Here is a 12,966-nt window from a genome sequence, read left to right as displayed (position 1 = left end):
TTTTTTTGACAGGCGGAGTAGACAGTGAGAGAGAGAGACAGAGAGAAGAAAGGTCTTCCCTTTTGCCGTTGGTTCACCCTCCAATGGCCACCGCGTCCGGCGCGCTACGGCCGGCGCACCGCGCTGATCTGAAGCCAGGAGCCAGGTGCTTATCCTGGTCTCCCATGGAGTGCAGGGCCCAAGCACTTGGGCCATCCTCCACTGTACTCCCTGGCCACAGCAGAGAGCTGGCCTGGAAGAGGGGCAACTGGGACAGAATCCGGCGCCCCGACCGGGACTAGAACACGGTGTGCTGGTGCCGCAGTCGGAGGATTAGCCTAGTGAGCCGCGGCGCCGGCGTCATCAATCTTAAGTTATGGTTACCATGATGAAAAGGAGTTGGGGTATATTTTAATCTAAGCAGATTTCTATATTCAGCAAAGGTGATATAATTCTCACATAATAATAATCTTCAAAATTCAAGCTGTTAACTAAATGCCGTGCTAGGGCATGATCATCTAGATTAGGAGAAACTACATTGCTTTTGTCATTTGTGTAATAGATACTCTGGAATAACTTGCAACTCTTAGGAAAGAAAAAAAATTGAATTTCATGGTTCTGAACGATACTTTCTTTGATTCGACATTTTAAAGAGTTATGGCATTTTCTTCCCACCTCCCTACTTTTAATAAGACAGCACTTCCTCTTTAAGTAAAAATGAATCAAGACATTTTGGAAAATAAGACCCCCTATTAGCTTATACAGTTGATTTGCCAAATATCTTCTAACCATGTCTTATAAAGCTATGCTGCAAAGTTTCAGAGTAAGAGTTTTTCCCCAGTGACAGTTATTATATGATTGTGAGATATAAAAAGTTGTGGCATGTATGGCTTTCAAAAAAGTTTCAAGTTTGTTAGGAGAGGTGGAGCAAAAGCAGAAGGAGCATGACCTTGGAAATGAGCTCCCGGATAGTAATGAGGAGCTTGTCATGAGTCTACCTGGGAAACACGAATGCCCAGAGCCTGCCCCAGAACCAGAGCTCGTTCTGCATCATACCAAGTGATTTGCACCCTTTTTATTCTGCAGGAAAAAATTAAATAGATGGTCAATTCAACTACCATCTGGTGTTAGGTGTGTGTTCAGATGTTAACCGGTTCTGGTTCCTAGAAACAAACCCCTTCAGAGAGCTGGAAGGAACCCAGAAATCGGCTAGTCTACCTATTTTAAAATGTTTTTTCAAAGAAGAAAATTGCAGCCTGGATTTGATCAAGTTTATGTAAGTCTGCACAGGTAAATTAATGAAAGTTAGTAACTCCTAGCTAAGACGTCTTTTCAAAACTGCACTTTGTGAGTTCTGATCTAGCTCTTTGGGTTAAATTATGGAACTGAGACAGTTATTTTTTCACTGAGGTGTCAGTTTGCTGATACTTCACTTAGTGCTGAAAAATGAATTGAAAACAACAGTGGATGGTTTTCAACTTTGCTGTTTCAAGAACTTCAGTGATGACTTTCAGAACACAGCTGAGAAGTCAGCCTTTGTTCTCAGTCCTTAATTGCTTATCTCTTGTGATGGATTTGAAACAGCAATACAAATGAAGTAACAGTAAAAATGCATTGGAATTTAGGAAGATATTGCAAATATGTCACATCATGGGGGGTTTGAATTTCACTTTCTATGTCACGTGTCAAGTTCAAGTATCCTGCTCTAAGTGTGGTCAAACATGCAAATATTTGCTTTGTGAGTAATTTGCCCTAATGACTTTGACGCATTTTTGAGGAACAGTGGTGACATTGTTCTGCCCTGGCAAAAAGTGTATCCCATGTCAGATGTCCACAGAAATCTCAGCTGTCTACAGGCATATTATTAACGCATGATTGCTGCAGTGTTTGCTACCCTTGCCTTCCACTTGGCACAATGTTATGTATATAGGTTATCATGTCACCCAGTTTTCATGAGAAGCCTGTCTGGCAGCTACTCTTTGTAAGCCACAGGAGCTAGAACTAGAAATCTTCCAACCTCTGGATTAATGCCCTCTGTGTTGGACCCCACACACGTGCTTTTGATCAGAACATGTGGGATCCGTGTTTGGAGTGATAGCCAAAAGGAAGCTGTTCATTGGAAATTCTGTTTTCACCGCTATGACATGATCTGGGTAGATCATTTCAATCGGCTCTGACAGAAAATAGGACATTTTAGCCAGCACAGGAGCACCATGCCTTTCTTGCTTGGGCATTCAGCTTCAGCAATGGGTTTTGAACAATTGGACTATGGATTTTATATTCAACAAGCAGAAGTTTTCACTCATGGAAAGAGAATGAGATGATTTCCCACCATGAAGAAAAGGGGTGGGGAGAAAACTGATGCAGTCATTTAGAAAAAGTGTCTTCGAAGAGTTGTCAGTAGGTTACTGTTTTGATTCATACTCTCAGTGTTTTTTCCTTTGTTAACAAAACACAATTTCTTTTGTAGGACAATTAATCCCAAATGATTTTTTTTTCAAAACTAAAGGAGTGTTTTTGCAAAACTGGAGATGGAATTGAAGATTTGTCCTGCTTTAAGTTGCTTTCAGTTATTAAATTATTACTGTTAATATGTGAAAAAGAGAAGTTTAAGGTCAGTGTAGTTCTGTTTAATACTGATTTATGAACTGTATTCCTATATGGAGCTACTTTCTAATACTAGTGTACATGTTTACATCTGTGAGATCAGTTGAGCGCCACTAGGCTATCATGAAGAAAAAGTAAAAGCTGATGGTAGTCCCAACCATATTGAAAAAGACATTTGAACAAATTAAGGAACTAACATAGGTATAATGAATTCTTTTAGAGGAAAGTGAATTTTCTTTTTTTTTTTTTAAGGGAAAGGGTTTTTGGGGGAAACTCAATAGACTGGAAGGAAGGGGCAAAGAAGAAAAGAAGTAGAAGGAGAGCGTAAGAGAGATCAAGAGAGAGACAGAGAGATCAGCAGACCGAGAGAAGGAGGGAGAGAGACACGTGTTCTGGAACAGGTCCTTTTAAAACTTTGCTTGGGGGGCAGGCAGGGAAGTAGGAGCAGCGAATCCCATTAGGATGGGGGTGGAGCTTGACACCGGTGATTAGGCCATGTGGCCACCTGGCTTCCAGCAATGGCGGTGGGAGCTGGAGCCTAGGATGGTGTCAGGGTGTAGCTCGTGCCATAGATAAGACTGCACCATTTTACTAACATTCCCCACTCTTGTTTTTTATAAAGCAGGAGTTGTATGGGATTATATTAGTCCCAAAAGTCCAGGAGGGGTAGAAGGACGATGATCTGTCTTTAGAGCTACAGAGGAAAGTGAATTTTCAGATGAGCTGTGAAGGAGGCAGTGAGCATGGTGTGGTGGAGGAAGGCGTGCATGTTTGGTTGAAGGAGGAGCAAAAGCAAAGACCTGGTGGTAGAATGGGTAATATATGAATCAGATACAAAGAAGCCAGGCAACAATTCATGCTGTTAAAGCGCAGCAAAATTATTCATTTCACACCTGGCGACAGCTCCCTGATCTGGAGTAAATACTGCTTTTACACATATAAGTGCGGTGTTTCAGAAGCTCAGATCATTTTTAGAATTTGCTTTTAGTGTTTTCATTATTCTGTATTTAAAATTCTGTTGAATGTTAAATTTTCATGTTTCAGAAGTAGTAAACAAATTCCAGAGTGTTTATGTGTGTGTTGGGGGGGCAGACACCTCATTCAATCACTAGGAAAATCCTGGTTTATATCTGAATAAAATGGTTCTTATGTATTCAAGAAGAAACATTCATTTGTAAGGCTTGTGGACCACAAAACTTCTCCAGGCTCTAAGAACTATGGAGAAGAAGACAGGAAACTTAAAACCACATCCCCTTAGACGATTTTGTACACACATCATTAGACGTCACAGCTAACTTAATACAGTATGTGGCTCAAATATGTGGAACATCTGATGAGACATTGCCATATTATGATGAATCATGAGATTAATGTTTATACAATTATTCAGGCAACATGAAAGGTTTTACTTGGTACATCTCTGCCCACAGTCTGGTCTGTTTCACTTAAAGCTTTAATATTAACAGTGTTCAGATTATGCTCCTGTTCAGCAAGAGTGGAGAAATTGTGTGTGCTGTCCCGGTTGACTCTGAGATTGCAGATTCAGTCACTAGTTTAAGATAAAATGGTGCATTTGCTATACCTGAGAACTAAAAATATTTTCACTGAATACTTGAGATGCTTCTCAGAAATTGGAGTGTAGAGAGAGGATCTTTATGGTATTAGACTTAGAAACTCTGCAATGAAGAGTTATTCACAACCAGACCGACTGAAAAATGCAGCTTGGGAACCTATGGAAAGGAGTAATCCAAAAATGTCATCCCCAGATCAGAGTTTATAGGGCTTCATGAACTCAAATATGAGAATGGTGTTTCAGGAATGCTATTTTTAATTTTAAGAATTGTTTTTAGTTTTTAAAAAATAATGACAAATCAAAAAGGTGAATTCTAGTGTAGCAACCATATTATGGTTAATTTCTCAATACTTTCCACATCCTGTTTTCCCCAAACGATTGCATTCAATTCAATGTACTTATTAGACCTTCAGTGTTTAATATATAGCATGTGGATGGAAGTTACAAAGTTTGGACCTTACATTGAGTAGTTTAAAACTGTTTGAAGGAGAAGATATTTATATACACAACTGACATAGGAAGAAAGAAACTAATATTCAAATACCTACACATACATGAAATTTAGTGGGAAGATAAAGCTTATTGTCTTTATATTAACTATATGTAAAGTTTTATAATTTATAACGAAGTATACTGTGTTTGCTGTGCTCATCTCAGGAAGAAATTTGTTTGTTTTTTTTTTAATCTGTGATATGATTTCAAAAATTGTATATTGTTAAAACCTATCTTTTTTTGTAAACTTGGGGGAAATATTTTCAAACTTCTTAAAATTAAAAAGAATTATAAATTATTCAAAACATTTGCTCTTAGGTGACCACTCATGCATAATGACAAATTGTACATGCTTTCCAAAAAAATCCTTACCTGTGTCAATTTGCCACTTTAACTGATACATTTCCTGTGAATGTTAAATTCTACAAGGATGGTTAATTGTTTTCTGTAAATGATAAGGAAAAAGATAGTACATATATAAGCCATGTGGACGCTACTTGGTTTTGGTAATCAAAGAAATAGCTTTTATTTGCTATGCTGATAAATGGTATTAACAGATTTAGAATTCTGTGTGAATAGAGACAGAGGGGGTTAAAATCACAGGATTCAAAGGCATTCACTGAGAGATGCAAAAATTCTCATATGTGGAGACATTTTCCACAGCAGGAACTTTAATCCATGTGTGAAGCAGGCTGCTTGCATGGTGAAAAACAAAACAGCGCCGCCCCCTCCCCTGCTCCCTCGGCCTCACCCCCCTCACTCCATTGACATGCATAGCTGGCCTGGTAGGTGTAAAAATAGACAGGCAGTGCCTGAATTGGAAATGGCCACTGAATGCAGCCTGCAGTTGCCGGGTTTTGAGTTCTCTCTGACACCAGCAAGCCAGCCGGCAGATGGGTAGGCCTGGTGAGGGGCGTGTAGGGGGACTGAGTGGAGGAGCCAAGGATCTTCTTGATGAATTGTCCATGTTAGTGTGCCCCTGGGAGCCCTGGACAGAGTGCAGAAGGCAAGCACGGGCCCAACTGACCGCAGGAACTACAGAACTGAGATGGGAAATGCAGCTGTCTGCTCGTCTTGCCATGCAGATAAGAGTATAAGGGCACACGGAAACATGCAGGAATTGGATAAAGCCCCAGACTACTATGGCTATAGCAGTGAGGACGTCAAAGAACCCGGGGCGCGGGTAAGTTTTAAGCCCCAGATGAGGAGGAAGGGAGGATGGTGGCATAAGAATCAACAGTGGAGCTCATTGGTCAGACCACTAAACTTCCTGGGAGGACGTTGACAATGAAGCCAATGTGATCAAACCAGCTGACTGACTGACTCAGTGGCATGCTCTTTCCTCTTCCTGCTAGGCAGTGCCACATGTTGGTGTCCTCTCAGCTGCCTTTAACTTTGGGGATGAGCAATGACGCTGTTGCTTTAATTTCAAGTATTGTCCAAAGATGAGCACATATTTTATGGTATTATTGCAGAGTGACTTTCAGCAAAATTGCAGAGATTCACTTACATTCAGGCTGCCACATTCTTTTGCATATATATATATATATATATATATATGTTCATGTGTAACTCATTCTTCACTAGTCACTGAGTATTTTTTAAGTATGTTTTAATTTATAATCCAAGCTCCAGCCTGTTAGGCATTTTATTTCTGTTATTTGACTACAGTGAAAAGTCTTTTAAATAATGCTCCAAGTATGAGAATATCAGTCTGTAAAAAGGCTTAAAAGTTGAGCAATGAAATATTTAAGTTGACGCTCAGATTTTAATAATTCAGTGGTATGATGTGTTCCTTAAAATGGCTACAAAGGCTTATTGTGATTTTTAAAATTTCAGCCAGGAATCCCTTTCTGAAATATTTTGATTTCCATACTTGCTGGAGAATAAAGTGTATCTTTCATCTGTTAGATCCAGGAATTTGACCTTACTGCAAGTTATTTATTCCAAACTGAAACCATGGAACTAAGATATGTAGGATTTTCAGTAAGACTAGCAGAGGAGTTTGATCTTATTTTGCACTTGCCTGGATAATTCCTGGAATGAATATAAAATTCCATGAAGTGAAGGTGGTATGCTCAATTCTCTCTCTTTGGCTTGTACCTGACCTTATTGAATTTCACCATTTCTTAGCACTGGAGTGCAGACCGTAGTGAAATTAAAACCTATTTTGTGTGTCTGTATGGGTGCAAACTGTTGAAATCTTTACTTAGTATAGTGTTGATCTTCTGTATATAAAGGTAATTAATGAATCCTGATGAAGAATGGGATGGGAGAGGGAGTAGGAGGTGGGATGGTTTGGGGGTGGGAGGGCGGGTATGGGGGAAGAACTACTACAATCCAAAAGTTGTACTTATGAAATTTATATTTATTAAATAAAAGCTTTCTATATTAAAAACAAAACCCAAAGCTAAGAGTTTGTCAATAAAAACAACGTGCAGAGCCAATGTTTTGCAGTTAGCAAAAGTGAACAGCAAGGGGAGTAGAAAAAGGAGGAGCTTCCGGAAGGGAAGAGAAACAGGCAGGGGGAGGGAGGCCTTCTGCTTTAACAACCACACAGGTGAGGGTCGTCATCAGGAGCAGTTGCATTTGCCTTTCTCAATGATAGCTGAAAATTACCCACATCCTCCTGGAAAGCCACTCCGGCTTTCTCACTCTCTAATGCAGCTTTCTGAACCGAGGAGCCACAGAAGATGGACCAGCAGTAACCCTAGAGGCTTGCTTTGTTGCTGTGCATAAATATATTCTCTCTAAGATTTAATTCCTGTGTTTAAAAGATAGCTTTTATGTTCATGAAGGTTTTTTTTTATTAGTTTAGAATATTCTTTTAAATGGTTAGTAATTTACCAGTGTTTTTGATGCACATGTTCTCCATTTTTTTCATCTTTTAACAGTCGTTTAGAAAAATGTGACACATAAAAAGAAGTGAGAGGTGATTTAGGAATGAAATATGAAAGTATATTTTTAAAATGTAGAGAACAAAATGGTGATATATTGGTAGTTAATAGATTCTTTTTGGTAAAGAAGAGGAAGTGTCACCATGATTTTGAGGTCCAAAGCTTCAGTCAGTGTTCACAAACTATTTAAAAACTTTTTAAATGAAATATTGAACAGTAACTTTGCCGTGTTAAATTACTATCCCTCAATACATATTGACTATGATAAAAAGATGAGTTAGTTTTCAAAAATGAGCAATCTGAATTGTCTCAGTTAACATGCATATAGTCTTTTGGTCACTAAGTAAATTCTTCTGCTGTTGACTTAATAGACTGGGGCATATACTGCTCTTTGTGACAGAGAAGAAATTGTCAGGGTGCAAATGGACCCACTACCTACCTTCTGAGGGCATGTTTGATCCAGAATTTCTCCACAGAACCTAAAAAAGTTAATGTGTAATACCAAGGGTGACTTAGCAAAATATATGGTTCTATATAGCTTAACTTACCCAAACTTAAGAAAATTATCATCTTTCTTTACTTCTTAAAATTATAAGACTGAAGCCAGTCTTTCTTTAAATCCTGATTCTGTACATTGCTAAATCACTTACTTTCCAGCTATTTGTGCCTTTCACAATTAATGATGATTTAGAACTTCAGAACTCTTAATTATATTCTTTTTCTTAAAAGAAAAAGTAGAAACAGGTTTTTGCATTTGTTCTGGAAATAAACTTAGAGATGGTTTATAGAGATTGTGTTGTTGGATCAGAAGTTTCATATAAAGTAAATTTCCCACTTTGCTCAGAATCAGAACTAAACTAATGTAAAACATAAACCATAAATTTAAAATACTAAATTTACTGGGCTTTTGAAAAGTAATATTTCATTTTTCTATGTTTTATTTAAAATTTTGAATATTTTATAATTAGAATGGTGAGGAAGAAATCAGTCAGGAATTGGGTTGGAAAAGATAATTTTTCCTTGAACAAATATTGTCTGTCCACATTTGAAACTTCACATAGAGATTTTTAGAAAGATAAAGCAAACCAAACCATAATAACTTCCAGATATGTTATATAACTAAACACAGAAGCTGTACAAATATAGTTACATAAAAGGAAATTGAATATTATTTTGACAGCATGATAAATTTTTAGATTTAAGCAAATATTTAAAAATCATAGTGAAAAGTTAAACAGCTCATATACCTATGCTTTGTGGTTATGAAATTCTATAGCTGGAAAAATAGTGTCTTATTTTGTAATGCATATCCAAATTAATCTTTACATTACAGAGTTCATCCAACTGTGAGGGACCAGAGAGTGACTATTATAGATTTTAAGGAACACAGTATCTATGTTGCAGCTACTGATTTCTGCTGTTGTTAGAGCAAAAATAGTCACAGACAATAGATAAACACATGGGCTGGCTATATTCCAAGTTATTTGTTTACTACATTTTCAATTGTTAAATTTTTCAATTACTAAGTTACAAAGTAGCAATTTTAGTTACTATTTTCTTCTAGTCTTATAGATATAAATTAAATCATTACCTTTTTATTTGTCAACTTCATAAAGATATAAAATATAATACTCCATCTTGGAAGGTTGTTCTGAGACCAATAAACATTCCTCAGTATGCTAGAAGTAGTTCTAATATATTTATACCTAATATTAAAAATTTGGTTGCAATTTCTGTTTTTCATTTTACTAATGCAATGAAGATTCTAGTAGCATGGAGGTATGCTTTCACCCCAAACTCTAGATGACTGGGCTGCTCTGGATCCTGGTCCATCCATTAAGATATCCCTCATCCCATCCCTCCTTCACTCAGACCCACAAGGGCACATGAGATCTCCCCAGAGATGTTGTTTGGAATCTACTAAAAGGATGTCTTCTTCCTAATGAAAGTGAAGACTCATGAGCATATGTCAGTGTTTTCCTTCGACATGTGATTGCTTCTTATATTAATCCATGAAGCACTCAAAGATCTGCTATTAACACAATTATCTTGGAAGCACAAAAAAAAAAAAAAAAAAGGAGAGAGAGAGTGAGCATGCGAATTAGGAGATAGCCAAGAACAAAATTCACCTGTTTTAAATTTTATATTCATAATAAATATTGGTTACACTTCTGAATTTTTATATTAATCACAAAAGGGACAACTGTATATCTCTCATATATCTTTTTTTTAATTTATGTAGATGACTGCTGTTTGTATTCCAAATTTACTTCTGAAAGAGAGAGTTCTAGAGATGTCTTGTGGGCTTTGCCCTAGATCCAAGGATAGCTCTATCTGGAACATAACTCAGCAAGGCCTTGAAGGGTCCAAGCAGGCTTCCAAGATGACCATGCCTTGAAAAGGTGTAATCTAGAACAGATTCACAAATGTTCTTTATTTCACTTTCCCCTTTTTTTTTTTAACTTGTGTTTTTGCTGTAGCGTCACTTATATATATATATATATATATATATATATATATATGCATATTCTTCTAAATGCATTCTATATTTCTCTTCTATCTGGATCATGCATTTTGTTATAGTTTTAAAAATCATATCAGATTAATTATCTTTGTCTCAAGATCAAAACACCAAATGTGATGCTTTATCAAAAACATTACTTTGGTTGTCCATCTTGGCTGTTTTAAATGATCACATCTTTCTATTGGTTTATTCTTAGAGATTTTATTTTCCTGCTTTTTTACTTAAACAGTTTTTTTCATTGTAGGAGTGAATTTTAAGTATTTTTTTATTTTAGCTTTCTCTTTATTTTATATTTTTCTCATTACATTAGGCTATGAGCCATGAATCCTTGTGTTGTTATGAAAGCAATTCAGTATACTTTTCTGCTAGACTGACAGTGATTCAAAACAGACTAAGTCAGTCAGCAAACATTTATTAAATCAGGTGTAATATTAGGTGCTGGCCATCTAATGTCAAGAAGAAGTGCTAGTGGTAGGGGATAAACTGTTAACACGAATGGGGGCGTGAGGAACCTGCAGAGGGAGGAATGTGCAGAGTGTGTTCGAGGGATGCAAGGATAGGCAGCATGGCTGAAGCACAGTGAACAAAGGAGAGAGTGAACAGCACAAAGTATCAGAGACAGACGTGAGCTCTTCCCTTGTGGAGGATAGTTTGTGAGTACAACCAGAAGGGAAAAAGGGACACCAATTAAGTTGGCCAAAGAATGATGGAGGATTGGGTTGAGGTTTTAACAGTGGAACTAGGAGGGAGCACAGACAAGAAGTAATTTTTGTTTCTATGAAAGGATGATATGAGGTTATTAGAGTAAAAGATGGAGTTTTTTATTTGAGCAACTGAGTGCTAGATTGTGGAGGAGGTAGAGGCAGAAAAAGAGGGCGAGAGAGGATTTGCTATCTATGAAGTATATTTTTCAAGAGAGTTAAGTTTTTCTTCAGTTTTGAACTTTAAGAAGATAGAAGTTAAGAAACTAAGTGGTATTAATAAGCATTGTCTTCTGTAGGACTTTTATAAATGATGAAGAAATCTTCATATGTTGGTTTTGACATAATAATAAGAACCAAAAGTATAATGAAAATCATTCTAGTAAGCATTTCAAAAAATATAAAATGATACAAAACATGGTTATGCAACTTTTAGATATTTAAAGACAAACTTTGAAAGAAGACAATTCATGGCTTCTGTTCTCTAGGAGTTTACAACCTAGTTTTAGTGGCAGGAGTAGCTACATATAATCAGTTAACTCTGAAAGACAGTAGGCCATTAAGTGGCAGCATGAATGATGGAATGAGTCTCTTGGATGCCCAAGAAAGGGAGGTCCAATACAGGCTTCCGTGCTTTGTGAATGCCTCGTGGACAGGGCTGATGTGCAGAGGGTATGTGGCAGAAGCCCAGTACCACTTGTTTGCAGTTTGAAATGGGTCCATAAAGACTAATTCAAGAGCTGGTGCAATGAGCCCATGAAACTGCCCCTTCTACTGAGAGTAGTCTGACTGCATACACAGGGTTTCCCTGCCTACTCTCATCTCCCACATGAGCAAACTGAAGGATAATTCCTGGATCAATAAGAGGCTTCTGTGAGCATCTCCCTCTACTGTTGCAGCTGAACTAATTGTTAAATATTTTCCTCCCGCCAATGGAGAAGATGGAGCATGAAAGGGATCTGGGAAGCAGAGTACAATCTAGATTCCTGTTGCGAAGGATGTACACTTGTGTATTCAGTGGGCATTTACTGGGTCATGGGCCTACCAAGATGAAGGAGCAGAATCCAGGTGCTGACAAAGCAGAAGTCCAATGTCGTATTATAGTGTAATGAGAAAGTCCAGTGTATTATGAAGTATCAGCATGATGGCTTAAACAGTTGCAGAAAAGTCAAAAAGTCTTGGAATTAGTAATGACATTAAGATGATTGAGAATCAGTATGCAAATTCTCTTGGTTATAATACTCAGTTTTTATGGAACACATGTGAAACCCATGAGATTTGGAAAAGGAGTCAGATTATCAATAGCTTCACAAGCCAAGATTTAGAATTTGAACTGTATCATAGTGAGAGACATTGACCAAAGGCTGTTTTAGGAGAATCAGTTCGGTTGTAATTTGCTCCATTTTCTTTGTGGTGTCCAACAAAGTGCCTACCATTTAACAGGTTCTCAGTAAATATTGTGGGGAAGATGAATGAATTAGTGAGTAGAAACAGAGGGAATTGTGGGCATTTTCTAGCTGTGACTGACACACTCCCAGATGACATCAGAGGCCACAAACATTGGAAAGAGGTGCAAAAGCCATTTCTAAAAAAATTGAAATAACATGATGACTAAGAAGTTTTATTATAATCTTGGTTTTTAAAAAAGATTTATTTTATTTATTTGAAAGGCAGAATTACAGAGAGTGAGAGAGAAAGAGAGAGAGAGATCTTTCAACTGCTGGTTCATTCCCCAAATGGGCACAATGGCTGGATCCATCTGCATCTCCCACGAGGATGCAGGGGCCCGAAAACTTTGGCCATCTACCACTGCTTTCCCAGGCACATTAGCAGGGAGCTGGATTGGAAGTAGAGCAGCCAAGACTGAAACTGGTGCTCATAGTCAAGCAGTAGCTTAACCCAATGCACCACAATGCTGGTCCCTATGATCTTGTTTTTAATAAAGGAATGTACCATTAGTATAATTGCATGCATTATTGGTATAAAATATTAATTGCATTAAACATCTATTATTTTCTATATATTATTATATGTTGCTATATATTATATATTTCTATAATATCATTTTCTATAGTATTTGTTTACTTGAATCATTATTAATTCTTATATGAAGTTATACATAAATTGCAATGGTTGCATTCTAAAGAAATTTGGTGAAAGATATTTTACTGAGAGAAATAAACTGTAAATACT

General features: G+C 37.3%; 1 protein-coding gene across 4 annotated transcripts in view; it reads left to right on the top strand.

The window, feature by feature from the left end:
• The window catches only part of ANK2 (ankyrin 2), a 657,856-nt gene that overhangs the window by 417,277 nt on the left and 227,613 nt on the right, over window positions 1–12,966 (top strand). The window contains exon 1 of one of the 4 annotated variants that reach the window (XM_062199712.1): window positions 5,625–5,834. The exons of the other annotated variants lie outside the window; for them this stretch is intronic. Coding sequence (XP_062055696.1) covers window positions 5,700–5,834 — 135 coding nt within the window. The 5' untranslated portion in view covers window positions 5,625–5,699. Of the gene's footprint in view, window positions 1–5,624; window positions 5,835–12,966 lie in introns of those variants that run through there. 4 annotated transcript variants of the gene reach the window in all.

Source organism: Lepus europaeus, chromosome 8 (assembly GCF_033115175.1).
Source record: "Lepus europaeus isolate LE1 chromosome 8, mLepTim1.pri, whole genome shotgun sequence".
NCBI classification, from domain to species: domain Eukaryota; kingdom Metazoa; phylum Chordata; class Mammalia; order Lagomorpha; family Leporidae; genus Lepus; species Lepus europaeus.
This window is presented reverse-complemented; position numbering and strand designations above follow the sequence as displayed.